This window comes from Neolamprologus multifasciatus, chromosome 12, assembly GCF_963576455.1.
Source record: "Neolamprologus multifasciatus chromosome 12, fNeoMul1.2, whole genome shotgun sequence".
NCBI classification, from domain to species: Eukaryota; Metazoa; Chordata; class Actinopteri; order Cichliformes; family Cichlidae; genus Neolamprologus; species Neolamprologus multifasciatus.
Window position 1 is genome coordinate 35,275,703 of NC_140450.1, and position 22,385 is coordinate 35,298,087.

General features: G+C 40.2%; 1 protein-coding gene across 3 annotated transcripts; it reads left to right on the plus strand.

Moving 5' to 3' along the window:
* The first annotated feature begins 9,140 nt into the window (after positions 1-9,140).
* Positions 9,141-20,883, plus strand: lhx2b (LIM homeobox 2b). Of its 3 annotated transcripts, XM_085179503.1 has the most exons (6): positions 9,142-10,064; positions 10,419-10,581; positions 12,096-12,298; positions 12,998-13,368; positions 16,066-16,271; positions 19,327-20,883. In XM_085179503.1, exons 2-6 carry the CDS (start codon positions 10,462-10,464, stop codon positions 19,615-19,617), a joined length of 1,191 nt encoding a protein of 396 aa, XP_085035629.1. In that variant the 5' UTR covers positions 9,142-10,064; positions 10,419-10,461; the 3' UTR covers positions 19,618-20,883. The 3 variants fall into 3 exon arrangements, with proteins under 3 accessions (XP_085035628.1, XP_085035629.1, XP_085035627.1); XM_085179502.1 differs by having other exon boundaries at positions 9,141-10,581; positions 13,001-13,368; XM_085179501.1 differs by having other exon boundaries at positions 9,143-10,581.
* Positions 20,884-22,385: the final 1,502 nt, after the last annotated feature.

Below are 22,385 nucleotides of genomic sequence, written 5' to 3' on the forward strand. Positions count from 1 at the left end.
AGTCTCACAATATGAGGATAATTTAGAAATCAGCCAATCAATCAAGAAATTGATGCACAGAATCACTGATTCTGAGTGTGAATCTGAAGATGGCCTTCGCTTTGGATTTTCCAGTGACAGACTTGCTAACTGCTAACAGCACATGGATGGTACCGGGACCACACAGTTCCCAGCAAGGCATGTTCAAGACGTCATGTGTTCCTTTTTGCTGCTGATTCTTGACTCAAATCAGAAAATTATTCTGGGTATAACCAATGGTGAGGGGAGATGATTTTTTTAGTGAGCAGTAGGACGATGTGGACATCATGCATGTGCTTGCCTACTTTGGGAGCCTCGTCCTTGCTGGTGTGTACAGGTCAACAGGGGAGTTGACTGAAGGTCTGTGGGAGTCTGAGACTGGGATGGGAAATGTTTAGAGCTTCAATGTCTCTGAAGAACTCTCATGTGTTCTCAAAGATCATCAAATATGATGATCTTTGAGAACACATCTCAAAGATCATCATATTTGATGATCAGAACTCAAGAGCTGTTAAAAGGTGGGGGCAATCGGCACTATGTGGGACCAGTGGGTGGACCAGTTTCCCCGTCTTTTTGAAACTGGGCCCAGTTTAACCAAGGGCGGAAGGCTTGTGCGGTTTAGAGACGGCTTCCTACACAAAATCTGGGTTGTGTGTGATCGTGGTTTATTTTATGTATGTATGTATAATAAATTTATATATGCAAGATAAGCTTCACTGTACTGTTTTTAACATCAGTTATAACCTGATGTGTTCTGGTAGAGACAGATTATATTCATTAAAGATCTATGTTTTCTCTACTGTTTGAAACTGAGATAAAGAGAATATATGTTCATGGTTTATTAAGTAAAGTTTGATTTCAGACTTGTTTTTAATATGAAATATGTCCTGTTTGACCTGAGGGATACCTGAGGGTCTGAAAAGTGAACACCATAGGCTTAAAGAGGGAATTCAATTCAATTTATTTATACAGCGCCAAATCACAACAACAGTGGCCTCAAGGTGCTTTATGTTGGAAGGTAGACCCTACAATACTACAATACTACAATAATACAATAATACTACAATAATACAAGACCCTACAATAGAACTGTTCTTCTATAAGATACACATATGCTAATGTACACAGGTAACATGTGACACATTTGTTTATGCTTTTATTTTGTATTTGTGTTTGAGTTCACGTTCTGTGTGCAGTTCGCATGTTCTCCTTGTATCTTTGTCCAGCTGTTCACCTCACAGACATGCACGTTAGGATAAATGGTAAGTCTGCATTGGCCATTGAACATGAGCTTAAAGGGTTGCTCATCTCTTTGTCTTCAGCCTGTGACCTGTCCAGGTGTATCCTACCTGTTGTCACTGTGATGAGCTGCACTACTGTGACCATGAATTAAAAACATGGAAGAAAATGGCTGGGAAGCTAAATTATTGAAATAATAATTTGCTCTGTTTTCTCCACTGTAAAATCTAATATTGTGCTTAATTAAAAATATTAAGTAGGCTGAACTTAATTTTTATCAATTTGTTATTAGAAATCGATTTAAATAAGTTACCAGTACTTTTTATGCAAAAATGCTGATAAACTCAATTTTTTTGTCTTAACTTAGAAAAACTAAGTAAGATGGAAGTTTCTCAGTGCGGAAGGATGAAAGATGTGTTTTGAAAATGCCGCGTCACTACCGTCCTCCTCCCTCTGATCAGTCCGCATGTTCATGGCGGCAGCATTTGTTATGGAATATGTTGAGCAAACCTGGAGAAGCTTCAGCTTAAGAGATTATTGTTTTCATTGCTGTGGATCTTTACCTGATACACTGACTTGGTGAGTAAATGTTTACTCTTATTCAAACTGATTTTGTGGCTTCTCTTAGTTTAGCACCAGGTTTATAATCTTGCTAGCTAGTTAGTGTTAGCCTAGCGTTGCTGCTGGGCTCATGTTACTTAAAAATTAACACCACAGCCTTAAAAACCTTATAAAAATATGTCGGTGAAATTTTCTGTTGATTGTTTGAAATAAAAAAGTGAGATAAGAGCCCAGACAAAATTCTTCGGGAGGTGCAGCCGTTAGGGGTAGGGTGGGGTGGGGGGTATTTTCAATCCATAGCCATAACTAACTAACTAATTATATATATATATATATATATATCATGTTTAACCTGAGTAGCAAAAGACCACAGGAACAATAAAACAATACGCCATGAGTTAGCTGTGCTCGCAGACTCTATCGAGCCTTGACCTCCCGGTCAGCTATGGCGCTGGTGGATAGCAGAGCTCTCCATAAACGTGGAAGCACTTTTGCAAATATGTGATATTTTGATAAATTAAGTAGATATTTGAACATTACACAGCTACATTCTCGCCTGAAAATATCTTAAAAGGTTATTTTGTGACCCAGAAAGGGTAGTCTGGGGAAAAGGAGGATCGCATTTGTCGCTGGTTGTCGGAGCCAGTGTGTACTTGTAAGCACGGCAATGGCGGAGGAGAGCGGCTAAAAAACTTATTACTTTTTCTGGGTCACAAAATAAACTTTTAAGATATTTTGAGTCGACAATGTAGCTGTGTAATGTTCAAATATCTACTTATCAAAATATCACATATTTGCAAAAGTGTTTCCATGTTTTCGGAGACATCCATTTTTTTCATGCTTTGTGGCAGCTTTTGAACATCTGTGGCATCTATTAATGTCAAATCTAGCCTTTATTTAACAACATAAGCAAACTGCTTTCATATTTAACCACTTTTCTGTTTTATTACATTTTAAATAATAATAATAACAACAATTGTATTTATTTTGTTAAAAAATGTGTTTAAAAACACGTTTTGTGGTGAAAGCTATAATCCAGATAAGTGGCCTGTTAAATGGTTAACGTCTAGGTTAGCTTTATACTTGAGAATAAAGTATTGTATGTTGTCCTTCTAAAGAATTAAGTTACATTCCACAGTTGAATCATAAGAAACATTGTGTTACATATAAACCCTGCCATATGTTAGATCTGGTCATTTTGCTTATCAGAAACTTTATATATTGGAAGTTAACTCTTAACAAGCATGTAATGATTATATTTAAATTAGATGGTCTTTTTTTAAACACATATCTCTTTAGGCCTAAACTGACAGTGCCAATACCACACATTCAGACACAGTAGATGGTGGTTTTAATACTATATGTGTTAGTCTAATTTGTTTGTATGGGGTCTACATGGACCCTCTGTGTTGTAAGTTGTTATGACATCACAGCCATTAAGGATCAATTCAGCTTCTAAAATCTGCTTTTTCTCCCTCTGCTTGCTTCTTCCTGTGTTTGAGGCTCGGGACCAGCACTCCTGCTGTTGGACAGAAAGACATCAGTAAGTATTTTGGTTTTCCAATATATCAGCAACTGTCAGTGACATTTATATTAATCAGGCTGAACTTTAATCATACTTTAGATCAGCCTGTTTTACTTATTGTTTGATTTGTGCTTTGGTTTGGGGAAGTTGTTTCTTTACTGATCTTTTCCTGTCTTCTGTTATTAGACTTGAGATATGTCTGCACTATGCTGTTGCTGGTGACTCCAGTTAATTCTACAGGACATGCTGTGTAAGTAAACAAACAACAACAGTTTGTCTGCATTTCTTGAAAGATCACATTACAAACTTAGTTTAGAGGGTCTACACTGTAAATAGTGAAGTCTGCAAGTTTTCTAACAGCAAAATTTGTTGAAAGTTATTGGCCATGTTTGCATAGCGCTTTTTAAAAGGATGCTTTCATGACATTATTGTGTGTTGGGTGGTGGTCACGGCTATCCAGACTGACAGTGTGACATTGAATGTCACCTCTCCGGTGGGGAGGGAGCCTGAGGTTGTCCAAATTTGAGTCTGTTTTATACCAAATGCAGAAAAAAATGTTTTAGGAAAGCAGTTAAGTTCATGTTCCAAAAAATATGATTGTTTGCTTGCAGGACAACAGGAGAGATGAGTCCTCCGTCACAGATGGTGTGGTCAGTGAAGATGGTCGCCTGCAGGGTCAAGCTCATTGCATCTCCAACCCACATCCACTGCCACTGTACTGAAGGGGAGTTAAAGACTTTGTCTGCACCTACATTTGGATCACCTCGATCCATGACAGCCATTGAGGCAGTAATGCCTGGACTGGAAACAAGCATCCTTAAAACATTACAACATTACAGCTCATGTGTTGGAATGAAAAACAAATGTGTTTAAATCAGAGACTGCACTTGTGACAGAACAATAAATATTTTATTTTGATCATATAAGTAATGTAAGTACAAAACAAACTTATTTTCAGAATAATTACATCTGAGACTTTGTTTCATTGTGAGATTATAACAGTGATGGCAATATAATTGTTTGTTGTTCAGCAGAACAGTGTCCAGTATGTTGGCTGTTATACTTTGTTGTGTTTGAAAATAAAAGTCGGGCTCATTTTAACATCATTACAAAAAGTGTTGTTAATTATTTTTAATCATATTCAGGTTTCCACAATTTGTTTTTTCATTTGGTTGAACTTGAAATGTTTGTCAATAAACAATTAGTATTGTACAGTCAGAAATATCAAGTTATTCTTAATACTGCAGACTTGCAATGAATAAGTTGTCCTAACAGTCGTCTTAAGTTAGCTTTACTTCGTTTTTTTTTTAGTTCTGTGAATTAATTCGATTTTACAGTGTAGAGAAAACCTGAACTTTGAGTTTGGGCAAAGTTAATATCAATTACACGTGATAACTGAAAAGAATAAAACTATGGTTTGTAAGGTTTTGTCATTTTTCTTTCTATGCTGGTCTGTTGATAGTGAAAAAAGCCTAAAAGAGAAATAAGAAGAATTCAGAAACCAAAACATGTTCCTACACGTGCTGGTGCAGGTGAAACTCCCATCAGCTGGCTGCTGTTAGAAATGTGGCTTATTTGGTGCATGAATCAAACTGCCAGTGTCATTAAACAGAAGCCGACCAACTGCTAAAAAATACATTTTATTGTCCCGATCAAAAACATCATGGAAACTGTCTGTTTTGTTGAATCTACTGAATTATCTATCAGATTTTACTAGTTCAGTATTTCTACTGAACTTTGGGGCTTCAGGTCTATAAGTCCTATTTCATAACAGGAAAGAGGAGGTTACAGGGCCCACTATAGCCACACAGTGCTCTGTCCTATTGATACCAGCTGCAATATTCTCCTGAATGATAGGTGTCACCGCTCAGATAAACCCTGCTCATCAGTGCTGGTAAATGAGGAGAAGTCAAATTTGGAAGCAAAGAAATTGCATAGTTGGGTTTTTTGTTTTGTTTTGTTTGTTTTTTCTGAATTTTTCATTCTTGTCACGCTGTTGCAACGTCTCCCTCTGTATAAGCTTATCAGTACGCTTCTTTACTCATATATCATTAAAAGGAACTCCGTTGTAGACTTGTGTCGTCAACCAAACGGTGAAAAACACCCACACAAGGTTGCAAATATTAAGAGGAGCAGAACCACACAAATGTGTGTCTTGTGTCTGTGGATGTGAGGTTTCTTTGGGTGTGCAGCACCGTTCACAACAGCAAAACTGGTGAGTTTAGTGGGCCCAGCAGTTCACCCAACTTAGAAATGATTTGACTACGTTGAAGTTTAGAACATCCACTTCCATCTGCATCAGGGTCGTCTTTGAGTGTGTGCAACTAACATTTACTCCCATCTTATTCCTAAATACCTCAATACACCGAGCTTGGGACAGTATTTTTACAGGACTATAAATAAATCAAATTTGAATGTAAGAATACATCAAAAGAAACTTTGTATTTATTAACTCATTTGTTTTTTTGTTTTTGTTTAGTGGCCCCTGAGGTTTAGCGACCCTCTGGCTGAGGGTATGAGATGACTTTTATTTTGATGGGAGTCAATCTGATCCAATCTGAAGCACAGAGCTGCCAGAAAGAACAGCACAACCTCACAGACTGTGTGTAGATGAGGGTAATATGTGAGAGGCTCAGGTGTGCTCGTTTGCGCTCATGTGCGATTCTTCCTGTGCGTGTGCGCGGCGGCGTCAGCGCAAACGACGCACGCACAGTGATTAGGTTTTCCGCTTCCTCTCTTTCATGTGTTTTTAGTCTCCTATGCTTTGTTCCCTTTCTTAATTACAGCCGCGCTCTCGGAGAGAGTGTAACCCACTCCCTACCTCCACAGCAGCATCCCATTAAAGCCACGCACCCCGACGCCTCCCCACTACCTTTATGCTGAATACAATTAAAAAACGGGGAGAGATCAAAAAGATGCCAGCAGCCCGACGAGGGTGATGTTTTTCTGAGAAATGCAGATTTGTGTTATTGATGGCCGCCTCGTTTGGAAATCATTACGGGACAAGGAGTAATCAGTGGAGCTGCATCAGCATTTTAGTTGTCGACAAGCAGCAACACCACCCCCCAACTCACACACACACACACACCGTGGCTGTGGACTCACATCTTCTGTACTGGCAGATAAAAAGATGCTAGAAAGAGAATCAAACAGCAAGCCATCAGCAGCACCAGTCCCCACCAGTCTATCGTCAGCGAGGCTTATTTATGCTGTATACATGAAACTGCCTCCGTCTGTAACAGCTCACAATGGCTATACATTAAGAAAGGAAGGTGAGTAACCGACTGAAAATGTCCCTAATTTGTCCCAAACTGATTTCTATTTGAATAAATAAATAAATAAATAAATAAATAACACGTGATTTAATTAGGATGATCCTGCATCCTGAGTATAAATATGAGATTTTATTTTGTGATGACTGCTGCAGATTTATTTTTAGATATATCTTATTTTGAAAAACGAGATCAGGTTTCTTTATTTGAGTTAATTTCGTGATTAGGGCCGTGAAGTGTCAGGATCCTCTGACATCCCTAAAGAGTTTAATAACATTGAACTTGTATATATAAGTTAAATGTTGTGTGTGTGTGTGTGTGTGTGTGTGTGTGTGTGTGTGTGTGTGTGTGTGTGTGTGTGTGTGTGTGTGTAACATCCTTAAGCTAGGTAAAGAATAAAAATAAAATTAATAATAATAAAATAAACGTGGAACCATCTTCATATAAAAGTGTTTGTCAACGACTCTCAGAGTTTCCTCCCAAACTTTTTTCCCTGTCAGGGCGAAAAACACTGAACCTGACGCGACGTTTGATGCGCTGCACAAAGCAAAACTGTACTTTTGAACCAACATTCAAACCTGACCTGATCTCAGACTCGTCATATGTAAAGCCATTGTTTAACTACACGGGCCAATACAACAAGTTCAGAGAGCACTGAGCCCAATAACCACTGTGCAACTAATAAAACGCGAGTGTGAGAGGCTCACTTAAACGCTTTGTTCAAAGCATATGTGTGTGTCAGAGAGAGAGGGAGAGAGGGAGGGGGGGGCCGAGGCTATAGTAATTAATTCAGTTTTACCTTTTTAAATAAACGTGCCGTCGATGAATTAAATATTGGATTATTTTAAGCAGCCCGGCCTTAACACATGTGAACTGTTTTTAATTTTCATATTGTGACTTTTCTTCCTCTTCGCTGTGTGAATATTGTGAGCACATTTTCTAGGAATATGCTGCTGTAGTCCGGACCCCGGCCTACATTTGCATAAATCATCTCTAAAATTCTTCCTCGCTCCAATCAAACCCAAGGAACAAACCAGCCCGGCCCCTTCAGATACAAATACAAACTAATATTTTTCCCTTAATCTTACACCACCAGCTAATATCATATTTCATACACGCCCGCAGACATGCCCGCTGCAGCTATGTTTAATGTATAAAGCCAGCATTATAGCAGATAGAAAACACAGATGATAAATATGCATGTATTCAATTAGGGGTATTACAGAGGGGGTGATTTGCATAAGGATTTAGGAGCTTAACATCATATTTGTGCTATAAAACTTCACAATAGCCTAAACGCCGGCTGTTACGCGCGGGAGGGGAGAGGACAGGTATGTCTGAAAGAAGAAATTAGGAATATGAAGCAAACTACAGTAACTCTCAAATTGTTTCAAACACATCCTGTGATGACGAAGTCCACTCCTCGCTACCCCCACCCCCTCAAACCGTCTTCCTCCCTCCCTCCCCGCTTCATTAAGAGCAGAGCGCTAATTAGAGACCGAGCGGATCCTGGATCAGTTGCGGTCTCACTCGTGCAGCTATAGCAGCCACCACTGCTCGCCATGACCAAGAGGTGGAAATGCTTGAAGGGTGAAGCCGCCGGCCTACAATTATATCAAGTCACGTCACAAACAGAATTTTAGGAAATGCAGCGTTCAAGTTGATTTTTAATAGCGCCAAATCACAACAGCAGTTGCCTCATGACGCTTTGTACTGTGTGCCAGAGAGCCTACAGTAATGCAGTGCATCAAAAAGTTTAGGTATAAATCTCTTAGTTCATCGCATATTTTTCTTCTTATTATTATTATTGTAAATATGTTCTGGATTTAATCCCCGCGTTTTACCCATCAGAAAACAAGGACATGACCCCCAGATTTGCCTAAATTATTTTACGCATCAGCACTTTGAAACTAAGATGTAGAAATAAATCCCCAGTAAATAATAAATAAATAAACAAACAAATAAAATAAAATAAACAGTTCCTCACATCACATAAAGTTCTTTGCCCCACAAGTTAAACTAGTTGCTTCACCTTGTTATTGATTGGTTTTAGTTTCTCTGGAGAAAGGTGACATTTTCCCAGGGGAATATATATATATATATATATATATATATAAATAAATATATATATATATTTATATTTATATATATATATATATATATAAAAATATATATATATTTATATATATATATATATATATATATATATATATATATATATATATATATATATATATATAAATATATATATATATATATATATATATATATATATATATATAAAACAGTTACTAGAAAGAGTGTTTACTCTGTTTTTTTTTTTTATTTGGGTATATATATATTTTTATATATATATATATATATATACTTTCTGTTATAATAATTGTGACCAAAATATCCAAATATAAGATCTATGCTCCTCATTATGGGTTGTTTCACGCACTTCACGCGCTCCTACCCACCCCTGCAGATTAAGCAGAGCGCTTTGGTGTCATGAGGAGGCTGTTAGCTGGAGCAGCAGCACTGTGGGGCTGTGCGGAACCCTCTCTGCGCGTCAGACGAGCAAAGGTCCGAGCAGACCTCCAGAAACAGACAGCTCAAACATCTCAGCTCAAACTCTCTCCTGCTCTCTTTCCTTTAAAACTGACCTTTCAAGCAGCAGCTCCGGACAGACAGAAGGAGGAGGAGTGTGTGTGTGTGTGTGTGTGTGTGTGGGTGTGTGTGTGTGTGTGTGTGTGTGTGTGTGTGTGTGTGAGGTTGGCCGGTGTTCCGTGTGTAACGAAGGGAGAACTGCTGCGTTTTTAGACCGGTCGGTAAAAGTGGCCAAACAGTTCGGTGACGGCGGAACAGCCAATGAACATAAATGGTGTGTCGTGACGCAACAGGGTCCCGTTGATAAGGAGCGGAGAGTCCAACCGGACCTGAGAAGGAGGAACGGCGGTTTTGGGGGCCAGCTAACACTCGCCTATCATCAGTCAACGTAAAGCCAACTCCTCCTCTTCTGCTGTTACGCACATCTATGCAGCCTCCTTGGCAAAAGACAAAACATTATCTAAACAAACTACTGTAAAGGAAAACGGCTTCTTCTCCCAGATTGCCGGCAGGATTTTATTTTCCTTTTTTTGAGCTTGTTTTTGTTTTTATGATTTTTTTTCTTTCTGCAAAGCAAAAGTAGTTTTGCCGTAAGTCTCAACTTGGACTGTTAAGGAGGAGGAAAAAGCCTTTCTCAAATACCCAGCTCCAGTTTTTTTCTGTTTGAAACATTATTTTTCGGGCTGGGCGATGCAGTAGAAAGCTGCTGCTCATCTTTTGGCACTGCCATTTGTACTGAGTTACGAACTGTGCTGCAGAAGAAAAGAGGAAATATTTTGCAGACTGTCGAAAACCTGAAATATTACTCCCGGCGAGGAGCAGAGCTGCGATCCATGCAACGGGAGCTTCTATAGTTGGTATGTTTAGTCACCGTAAATGGAAAAGAAAATCTAGAAAGAGCAATTGGCAGTGAAACATATTATCATGCCTGAGATCAAATAGATGCCACTAAGAGAAGGCAAATCTGTGCGCTTTTTAATGAATTAATCATAGCTTATTAATAACGAGAGCTGGAGACATTCGGATGACGGTTTCCATTGGCAGATGAGACGTAGTGTGGAGAACACGTGTCCAGTTTTTCCCTCATATTTTTTCCTCCCTGATCTGGATTTCTCGCTTGTCACGGCAAGAAAGGAAACGTTAAAAGATCGAAAATTTTGAGTGGCATAATTGCAGAAGGTTCCCCCTCTCATGGACATCTTGGCTTGCAGATCTGAAGAGAACAGTTATAACATCCTCCCATCGGCGGCTACGATGCTTTTCCATGGCCTCCCCGGAGGCGACGTTCGCGGTGTGGTGGAAGAAATGGACCGGAGAGGAAAGAGCGAGTCAGCGGCCATCAGCTCAGCCATCGATATGGGAGAGTCAGAGACGGTAGGCGAGATTCATGTTTTGGCCCTCTTTGGCTATTTAGCGCAAGCAGCATGGCAGCCTGGAAACATGTGTCCACGGCTGCACTCTTCCAGCTCCGAGCGATTTGATTTTACTTTAATTCAAACCGGAGGGAAAGTATCCACAAAATGTTTCTCCCCCCGCTTCTAATTATCTTTCATTTATTTGTTTCATTGAAGTTGCTCTCAAAGTTGCTGTTACAGGCCTAAACCTTCTCATTTCTGCTGCCACACTTTCACCTAAAACTTAATCTCAGCAAAGCTGCAGACAGAACAAAACCTGAGACGAGCAGACAGAAATAATTCAAAAAGGCGACATTCATCTGCAAAATTCACGAATTTGTTTTTATAAATTGTTTTTTTTTAAATATAAATAGTTATTGCTTTGTAAGCAAACGTTAAACATTCATATATCTATTAATCTGTCCAAAAAACGCCCCAACTTTGTCACGTTACATCACAGCAAACAAGCTAGTAAGTTTTTAATTTCATATTTCCAACCTTTCTTTTTATTTTCTATATTTTCACAATAAAATCCCAAATTGTTAGACTATTTTGTAAAAATAAATTATATTTGTAATAAAATCAAACACGTTTTTAAAATGTATTTATTATTATTATTATTATTATTATTATTATTATTATTATTATTCAGAGTTTGCAAATTAGAGGCGCGTGTATATGTGTCCGTGTTCACAGGCCTTTGGAAAAATAATGCTCGTCTCACAAGGCTTTGTTTCATATTAAAAGCTTTTACGAGCATGGCTGGGTTTCTATTTTTGATAGAAACTGACAGCACAGACACAGCTTCCCATGACCACAAATGTTCCTCAGTATCCTCCAAACCCACACACAGCATGTCAACGAACTTCGATGAGCTTTTTAAGTGCAATTACACGACTGTGTGTTTAGCTCTTCGTTTTATTTGCCACATTGCTTTTTGAGTATTCGGGATTATTAGAATAATGACGCGCTGACCTCCCCTGTTAGCCGTGTAATTTATGCTCTCTTTGTAAAGACTCTTCAGACTAATTGTCGCTCATTATTTCCTTTACTGAAACAAAAATACTCTTTTTAACAAATCTCATTTCTGTTGTCTTTTGATGAAAAGAAGAGCAGCTACTTTAATTTCACTTTAATTTCAATATGTAATATTGAAGCTTTTGAAATACTTTATTATTTTATTAATATATCTATATCTATATATCTATTCTACAGATATCTATATATATCTATATATCTATATATCTATATATCTATATATATCTATATATATATATATATATATAGATATAGATATTTTAATCTTTAGACTATTGTTCTTGCCACACGGGAGTGGTGGCCCTCAGCAGTGAGCTGATATTCGAGGAGAATATCGTAGAGATGCGGTTCTGTAGCTTTCAAGGATTTTACGGGATTTTATTTTGAGTCTCTCTCTTTGTTTTTTTCCTTCGTTTGTTTTTGTCCTCCCAATGTCCTGACGGCCTCGACCTGCAGTCCATGCCATGCATGACCAACGAGCGCGTGGCTCTGTGCGCGGGCTGCGGCAGGAAAATCGCGGACCGATATTACCTGTTGGCCGTGGACAAGCAGTGGCACATGCGCTGCCTCAAGTGCTGCGAGTGCAAACTCAACCTGGAGTCCGAGCTCACCTGCTTCAGCAAAGACGGCAGCATCTACTGCAAAGAGGACTACTACAGGTAGGAGAGCGCGCAGGGGCTCTGACCCCGGTCATGTGATTGGTGAATATTTGTATTATCTTCATCTAAAGCAGCACCGGGTTTGAGCGGGGGAGGGGGGGGATTTAAAAACATTTGTAATTCTAAAATGTGTCAATGAAATAATTAATTTTTTTAGTATCACATAAATATAACTGATGCTGGCGTTGCAGCGGATTTTCTGCAGTGAATACAAGCTGTTTGCAACTCTTTAGAAAATGTGATGTTCGGAGTTTTCCTGTCAAAGCTCTTTGAGCGTTTAAGACCCAAAGAAAAGCTGTGATTCATGCTGACAGTTGTGCTAAACCCCTCCCCTGAAAATCAGATAAAGAAAGCGTTAGTTTTAAGGTTAGCATCTCTCTAGGGGAGAGTGACCCCCGCCACCCCCACCTTGCAATAAAAGAGAGCCTCAGGAATACTTTGGGCCCAAGGAAATTAAATTAAAAAAAATAGAATCCTATTTTGATTCTATTTTAAATACAAAATGTATTTTTTTTTAATATATTTAGCAAACTCCCTTAGCTGCTGTCGAGGTTTTAGCACACTCGTCCACAGGGAAACTTTTAGCACCTTCTTTAAGTGCGTCAAAGTTGGTGTGTTTGCATAAAAACACGTGCCACTGCATAGTTTACCAGCAGCTTTCGCATCCAGCCGCTGATGAGGTTTCTGTGTTGTCCGCAGAAGATTTTCGGTGCAGAGATGCGCTCGGTGCCACCTGGGAATCTCGGCCTCGGAGATGGTGATGCGAGCTCGGGACCTGGTCTACCACCTCAACTGCTTCACCTGCACTACTTGCAGCAAGATGCTCACCACCGGGGACCACTTTGGCATGAAAGACAGTCTAGTGTACTGTCGGCTGCACTTTGAGACTCTCATCCAGGGAGAATATGAGACACATTTTAACCACGCGGACGTGGTGCCGCACAAAGGCCTGGGCCCGGCCAACACGCTCGGACTATCCTACTTCAGCAGCGTGGGGACGGTGCAGAAAGGAAGGCCGAGGAAGAGGAAAAGTCCTGGGCCAGGGGCCGAGCTGGCTGCTTATAATGCAGGTAAAATGAATCTCGACAAGCGAAAGAAAAAAAAGATCGAAATTATATTGAAAACGTGATATAATTATAATTTGCGTTTGTTCCTTTTTATTTATTTAACGCCAAGTTTTGCCTGAATCGTTTTAGACCTTTAAAGAAATTTAAGAAACAGTTCTTTGAGCTTTTGTCCAAAGTGGAGATCAAGAGCCACGAAGCGTGGAGGGAGCTGACTGTAGCTGACAGACTTCATTAATGAAAAATGTTTTTGTAACATTCCTTTAGAGATTTTTCCTGTGCTGTGGCGTCCTCAGTGACGCATAAAACTTATTCGATATTTAAAACAACATCTTTGTTGCTTTAATATCTCCATTCAGAGTTCACTGTAACTTCAAACTGAGATATCAGAAGATTTAAACCCGTCCTGGTGTCTCTGTAATATTTTAACACCGAATTGTGCGTAATAGTGTGCGTAATAGTGTGCGTAATAGTGTGCGTAATTGTGAGCCTTTCCATTTGTTGTGCTTTTTTACATATTTTGCGCACTTTCCTGTAACCTCTTCTGGATCACACACACTTTGTGAGTCTGCACATTTTCGGCTCAGTTTTGAAGTAGCAGCAGCGCGTTGGTGTAGACGCTAAACAGAATGCACGAATAAGCCTGAACTAATAAACAAAGAAAAAGCTCGCGGGCCACGTGTGGGGCCACGGGACAAAAACAGCCACAGGTTACAAAGAAAAGTGCAGAAACAAGTTAGACCTTATTTATAGCAAACAGCCTCAATATGCGGACTGAAATATGCGGACTGGACTTTTCATACAACTCAACACAACTAAATGTTCAGTGCGCGGATGCTAAACTTTTTTTCCTCCCGTGTCCACTTTGTGGAGTGAAAAGAAAAGTTTTTTGATGTGCCGGCTTTTGCTTTCGCCCTTTTCCACTTGTCAGGCTCCATAGACATCTACAGACCCCCCCCCCCCCCCCCCCCCCCCCCACCACCACCACCACCAGAACTCCTCACCCACGCACACACCACCTCACCCTACCCCCCAAACCACCTCTCTGTACCCCTCTCGCTCGCGCACACAGGCATACGCACACTGAGTGAGCGTTTTTGTTTTGTTGTATTGGGACCAGGCCAAACTGGGTGTATTTCAGCCAGATCAATGTGATTTGATGAGTTATTCACTTGAACAGGGAGCAGGGAGCGCAATAAGTTGCTAACGGCAGCAATATGTGGTTGGACTCATCCTTTTCCCATATTCACGTAAAAAACAAGCCGATTGCAGCTAACATGGTGTTAAAGCCTCGCAGTGATCACACAAGAACGCTTTTTGTTCGGATTTCTTTCCTTAAAACGTAGACGATGAAAAAAATGTGTAAGTTGACATAATTTCACAGAGTGATTGACGTTTAAATGTAAAAAAATGTCAAAAGAAAACACACACACACACACGCACACACACACACACACACACACACACACACACACAGGGCGTCATGATGACGATAAAGGAAGGAAAAGTGATTTCGGTATAAAATGCTGTGAATTATTTGATCTTTTTCAATGTGGGCATTTAAGAAAAAACGAAGAAAAAGCTCGTGAGTGATGCGAGTGAAGAAGCGATGCGCCCTCTTCTGTTTGCAGCCACACACAACACGAAAGCTTCACCTGAACAGACTCATGAGAGCAGCTCTAACCCTAACCTCGCGCCAGCTCCTACAAACGGCCGTAACTGCGCCGGAAGAGCAGGAGAAGGAAACCGTCCACAAGCTGCTTTTCTCCTATTTTTTGTAAAAGAAAAAAAAACGCTACAGCATATGTTTTGGCCAGAAAGCAGCATTTGTTCTGCCTGGTGTGTATCGGCTAATTAAGTGAAGTGTTATTCCGTTGGTTTTCACTCACTTCATATTCATCGTTTGCAGCGTTCTGATATTGAACGCGAACTGTTATGCATGCAGCAACACTTTGAATATTGCCAAGAATTTTGCAGGCTGGGGACAAATACATGTGTGTTGTTGTTACTGTGTGTGTGTGTGTGCGTGTGTGTGTGTGCGCGTGTGTGTGTGAGAGAGAGAGAGATGGCTGTATCCAGGCTCGCACCTCCTCCTAGGACAGAAAGACACAAACACACAGACTGGTGTGGTGCACGAGGAGGTGATCTGCAGCTGGAAGAAACAGCTGTTTGGTCACTTTGTGTTTCTGTGCAGATTTAAACACAGAATGAGGCGTTTTTATCGTATTTACAAAGAAATCTGTACAATAATCGAGCTTAGAAAACAATTTTCTTCCTTTTTCTTACAGTTTAGTTATTTGGATCAGTCACACTGTGGTGCTTTAAAGTCGAAGCCCCTCAAAGTTTCTAAAGACTTTTGCTGAATTTAATGTAGACGTTTAAATAAAATAATATGTGAAAAAATTACAAAATACCCCCCACCCCCCCAAATTTGCCACAACAGTTCTGCCAGAGGTCTGTTTCTGTGAAAAGGATTTTGTTTTTCACCAAGTGCTATATAAATAATATTAAATTGAACTGAAAGCGCAGGTTTTAAACGCCCAGGCTATTCTTTGAAATATATGTTCACCTCCTTGCTGGTAACAGTATAATACTCTGGGGACATGAGGATTTCATAAACAGCAGCAGAGGAATGAAATGATGACGTTAATAATGAGTTCCAACTTCTTAACCCACTGTCCTCCTTTCCCTGTCGACATGAAGCGCTGAGCTGCAACGAGAACGACGGTGAATCCATGGACAGGGACTCCCAGTACAGCTCCAGTCAGAAGACCAAGCGCATGCGGACGTCCTTCAAGCATCACCAGCTGAGGACCATGAAGTCCTACTTTGCCATCAACCACAACCCAGACGCCAAGGACCTCAAGCAGCTTGCCCAGAAAACTGGCCTCACCAAGCGGGTCTTACAGGTAGCGCCAGCAGCCTCTCACTTCTAGACCACAGTTCACTTTTCTGTTAGTAAAAGTAGCTCGCACAAGCCAACGGGGGGACGTTTCCAGTGATAACCAATGGTGATATAAATGAAGTGGTGTTTTACAGTTAGGAGCCAAACCAGCTGCTTTATTTGATGATTTTACTGTTTTTCATCTCAAGTTCTTGGAAGACTTTTAGGAAACAAGTAAAAGAAAATCAGAATTGGATTCCGTTACTTTGTTTCTGTTTTCTTTTCTCGTTTTCATAACAGCAGAATTTCTAATTGCCTTCAGGAAAAACAGACTCAATATTTCTGTTCATGCTGGAAACCAAAATTACCTGAAAATCAAAGAGAAACGTTAAAAAAAAATGAAACGTAATATAACTCAGTGGATGATGTGATGTTGTGGTGATGAGTGAGGGATGAAAAGCAAGAAGCTCTGTAATACATGCAAAGAAAGCGACGACACAACAGAGCATTTGATTTCCACAAAAGACGACAGCAAATTATCTGGGGTACTGAAAAGAAGAAAAATAAGACAAAAAGGTTTCTAAATCAAAATTTTACTGAGAAGGAAGAAAAAAAACACCCCGCCGCTTTAATTAACGCTCACAGAAAACAAAGCAGTCGTTTTGCTTTGATGCGTTCGAGTTTTCATGTCTGTTACTTCAGCTGAAGCGACTCTCTAGCCGCCGATTCCCATGGCTCCGTCATGATTCCATCACTAGCACTTCCCAACACTCAGCTCGGCTGCTGCCTCGTTCGCAAATCACACAACACACTTTATTACTGGGAAAAGAGAGGAAATCGTATATTCAAAAACACGACAAATAAATGAAAATTCCAGAGCAAAAAAGAAGGTTGTGATTAAAAAATAAGGATATCGTTAATCTTATTGCAAATGTGTAAAATCATAACTGCATTTCTTCCTGCAAACACTGTAAACAGGACCCATGTCGCTTCTCCCAGGGTCAATGAAAGCAGGAGGACGTTGCTCTCTATTTTCATGTGCAAGCATAATAAAAGAAATGTCTTAATTTCTTTTGTGTGAATAGCCATGAAAAGTAAATTCTTTTATAGCTTTCACACACAGAGGACGAGCGCTCAGGCTTTGTGTTTCCAAGTCTTCTTTTATCTTCGTCTCCAGTCACAACATCTGCAAACAGACTTTAAAGAGACACAAAGAGATGCTCGCGAGATAATGGAGATAATATGGGTGTTCTTGAGATTCAGTGACATCACAAGCCGCGTTATATTCTGATATATTTACATTTTTGAAATATATTTAGTCCCCAAGAGATACACGTCTGTGACAGTTTCTACATTTGTCACAGGTTTAGCTGTGGAGAGGTTTTGGTCTTAGTCGAAGAAAAAATGTGAAATGTGTTCATTTCACATACTTACACACTAATTTGATTCACTCAGTCAATTTGATACGACTAATGCACAGGTAACATTTAAAGTCATTTAAAGTCAGTTTCAGATATTTAAACTGCTTTCAGCTGAAACACGTTTGGTGCTTTAGCTGTTAAAGTCAAGCAAACAATTATGTAATGAATTATTATTTGTCTGTGTCGGTCTTGTGACCCTTTTGCCGTTTCTTTGCTCCTGACTCAACCGTGCGTTCTGGAAACATGAGCATGTGTTAGTTACCTCTCAGCTGATACCTCACAACAAGCCAGTTTCCAACACAAGAGGCTGAAACCCCTGAGAGGGGTTTCCCCAGCGTTCAGGCAGCCATAGGTCTCCTTTTATTTTACTAGAGCATCAAAATTAGCTGCGAGACCTGGCTGGGATACAGTAGGTAATCCATCAGCATGAGTATCACGTCCTCTTTTTATTAGTGTCGGTGCTGTGTGGTGAGGCAGCTGAAGAGCCTGAACTGGATTAGCTGCTGTAGGAAGTGACAAGACGGAGAGAAGAAATCATGTTCGGTGTGTTCACAGTGACGCATTACATTTTGTTAGAAATCCAGTTTACATACAGACTGTTAAAGGAGCGGGCTGGCATTTATGTAGCAGTCTGCAGAAAAGTGTGTGACCAACAGCAAACATAATGCATGAATGTAGTGAAAATGTTGGAGGCAGGAGTTCCCGGTTAATCGAACAGAGGAACATATTCAAATCTATCTTTAGTGGTGTGCAGACTTTTAGTCCAATATGCTGGAAGTGCTGCACTGAAAATTACATTTCAGCACCAAAACAAACATATGAGGAATTATTAGAATAGAATAGAATAGAATAGAATAGCCTTTATTGTCATTGTACAAAGTACAACGAAATTGGAGTGCCACTCCCTTGGTGCAAAATGCAAAATAAATATAAATGTAAAATATAAAAAGTACAATAAAACAACCGAAGTACTCAGACAATAATAAGTACAATATATACAGGATAGCAGCATAATGTAGTGACAATGGCAAGTATGGTTAAGCAGGTTCAATAGTTTTGTGCTTATTTACTACGGTGATAGCTCTGGGAAAGAAGCTATCCCTGAATCTGTTTGTCCTGGTTTTATGTGACCTGTACCGTCGGCCTGACGGTAACAGTTCAAACAGTTGGTTACTGGGGTGAGAGTAGTCCTTAATGATATTGCCAGCTCTGCTGAGGTATCGGGAGTTCGCAATGGCCTCCAGACTGGGCAGAGAGCAGCCAGTGATCTTCTGGGCTGTGTTGATGACCCTCTGCAGTCCTTTCCTACAACTGAGCACCCTGCTACCATGTTGTTATGCTGTACGTTAGGATGCTCTCTATGGTGGCTCTATAGAACGTCACCAGCAGCCTCTCCTCCAGGTTGTTCCTCCTGAGCACTCTCAAAAAAAAAAAAAAATTTTACTGAAGGAAACGTTTCCAAATAAAAAAATGTTGTTTATATTTCAAAACCTGGACCCAAGAAAGCCAAAGCATCTGCACGCTCATAGGTTGAACTGAAAGTCCTGTAATAATGTAATAATAATGTTTTTCTGCATGAATGTTACTTCTTTGTGATATCAAACACGCGTGGGTTTGTTTTGGTATTTAGACGTGTACTAACACATCATCCTTCTGCAGGTGTGGTTCCAAAACGCTCGGGCCAAATTCAGGAGGAACCTGCTGCGGCAGGAGAGCACCGGGGTCGACAAGGCGTCCGACGGCTCGACGCTGCAGGGTGGTACACCGTCAGGCCCGGCCTCTGAGATCTCCAACGCCTCCATGAGTCCCTCCAGCACACCCACCACCCTTACGGACTTGACCAACCCCACCATGCCCACCGTCACCTCTGTGCTCACCTCCGTGCCGGGTAGCATGGACGTCCACGAGTGCCGGAGCCCATCACAGACCACGCTGACCAGCCTCTTCTGATAGATGGAGCCCTTCTTCACAGCCCCCTCTCCCCTGCCCTCCCCGGCCCCCTCCCTTAGCTCCCCCCCTGCTCACCTCTGCTCCTTGTGGATCTACAATTAAGCATGGTTCACTCCTTGGAACATTTAACGGATTAGAAAACAAAAGGAAGCAAACTGAAAAGGTTTCCTTTAGAGACTGTTTGATTAGTGAGGTGGCTGAGCCTTACACTCCCAACATTTGTTGTTATTTTGATGTTGTCTTGTTGAGAACTGAGGAGACTTGATTTGCATTTTTCAATGTTTACAGAGAGAGACTGAAACTGGTCAAAAAAAATTTGGAATATTGTTTTTTCCAGCACAGTATTTATGTTATATTGTACAAGAGTCACTGTTAGAAGGATTGTAAAAATCGTTTCTTTCTTTCTTTCTTTCTTTCTTTCTTTCGTTCGTTCATTCTTTTGTTTTGGAAATCTGAGATTAAACACAGGTTACAATATCCTATGACTGCCACGTGCCTTACGGTCCACTTATCTTAACTGCTGTTTCTAAAAGTCGGTCACACGTGAGTGATTTGCATCAGAACAAAGCAGTATGACTGAATTAACTCGACTCCTTGTGCGCATTTATGTATGTGTGTGACTTCTGGCTCGTTCCTCTTTGTGTTTGTGTGAACGTGCAGTAAAGCCCATTCGGCTGCACTTTAATTTAAAAGAAAAAGGCGAGAGGCAAATAATTCTTGTTTTTGATCTCAACTCTTTTGAATCTTCTTCACTCAAACTTGGCTAAAAAGCTGTTGTTCAAAGTCTCCACTTTTAGTTTAATGCACTGGTGGCCCAATGCAGATCAGTTCATGATAATAAACCTCGCCAAATGATGCGATCGATTGCATTAACATCCACCAGGTTACTGAGACCCGTCTCGGTGCATGCCCCTTCCTTTTTACTTTTCACTTCTCTGGAACAAACACAAAGCTTTTAATAGGAAAAAGATGGAATGGCAACATTAATGTATGAGAAATGATCTGAGCAGCAACATTGTTACTAGTTACTAGTTTAGTTTCTTAAAATTTGATGATTTAGCAGGTGACTAACCCTGGATAGGTTGCCGGTAACCTGGTGGATGTCAAAAGGTTAAGTTCAGATTAAACATGAACTTGTGAACTTAAACGTGGCTTTAAAGACACTGTGTTCTGTTGTTAAGATATTCAGTGACTTTAACAGTCGTATAGACATGTCAAATTTCAAGTTGAAGTGATAAAACACACAATTAAATATTTTAAAAACGCCTCTTGATCTTCCTTTAAACACAGCGAGGATACAGATTTGAAGAACCGCTTTCAGTCGAATCTTTCATGTTATATATTTGTTGCATGAGACCTGCTGCGTCCAGCTGTGAGGTATCATAACAAACATCAAGTATCCTGCTTCATGTCTGATTTATAGTACTGTGTTAAATCGATACTGTGTCCTATATGCCATGACAGACATTGTACGTTGATGTGCACCTTCCCAAAAATGCTACAGCGATGCACCTCAGCGGCTCCGATATGTGGGGAAGTATTACGCCATGTAAAGAAAAAGGAAAGTGCCTCCGTGAACCAAACACGAGCTGTAGCTGGATCTAGTTGATGCGCAGTGATCTGCCAGTCAGGCCGTTTTTCTGTTTCCACAGCTCTGCTTATATGTGTTTGAATCTATCAAAGTAACTGTTCAGTATTTATTACTTTCAAGCCCAAAATGAGTAACTTAGTGTCACTTATGATGGCAGAGCGATACAGACGGCGTAGATGTTACGGGGGATTCAACGCAGTACTATAAGTTTTCGATTACGCCAAAGCGGATGTTAAAAATAACTTTTATGGGATCAGATTATGTTGGTCAAAGGAATTCACAATATCGATTTCACCAGGACGGCATCAGGAGCAACATGAGTCAGGTTCAAAGCCTTTTTAGGAAATTCATTCAAGCACATGTGCTCGTTGTGCGATTATTTAGGATGTCCTTATTACACAGTACAGATACTTCATTTTAAAATATCGTTTTTACCAATAAACAGCTGGCAATAAACAGTGAAAATAATGAAATTTTGGGGGTTAAACTGTAAAAGTGTGTGTGTGTGTGTGTGTGAGATGGAAATATATATGCTGTGAATGGGGGAGAGCTGTCGCTGCTGCGTGTGGACGCGCTGATGTGTCCCAGGCTGCTGTAACAAACCTCACTGAGCTCTTCATGTTGTGCTGCTCCTGCACATTCTTGTACACGTCACTGTTGTCCTCGGTTTTGTGAGAAATATAAACACTATCGATAATAAGACTTGTCTGTTGGAAGAGAGTTTGTGCGAGTGTTCTGCACATGTACATGTCGTATTCATTCAGAGATGGCGTGCTGCGAGGGGTCAGAGGCGTTTGTGATGGCAGTTAAATCGAGCCACCGCGAGGTTGGGTGGGCATCTGGCATTTTTATTCTGGCTTAATTATTATTTCTATTTTTTTACTTTGAAGATTTCTTTTCATTTTTTTGACTTTTACGAGTGAACTGTAAAACAGACCGTCAATAAATATTTATATTTATTTTAAGCTGAAGCATGTCAGATACCCCGACATTTACTTATTTAGCTGTTTGGATCAACATGCCGCAGTCAATATCGCTAACATGCTACACAAGCTAACATGCTACACAAGCTGACATGCTACACAAGCTAACATGCTACACAAGCTAACATGCTACACAAGCTAACATGCTACACAAGCTGACATGCTACACAAGCTAACATGCTACACAAGCTAAC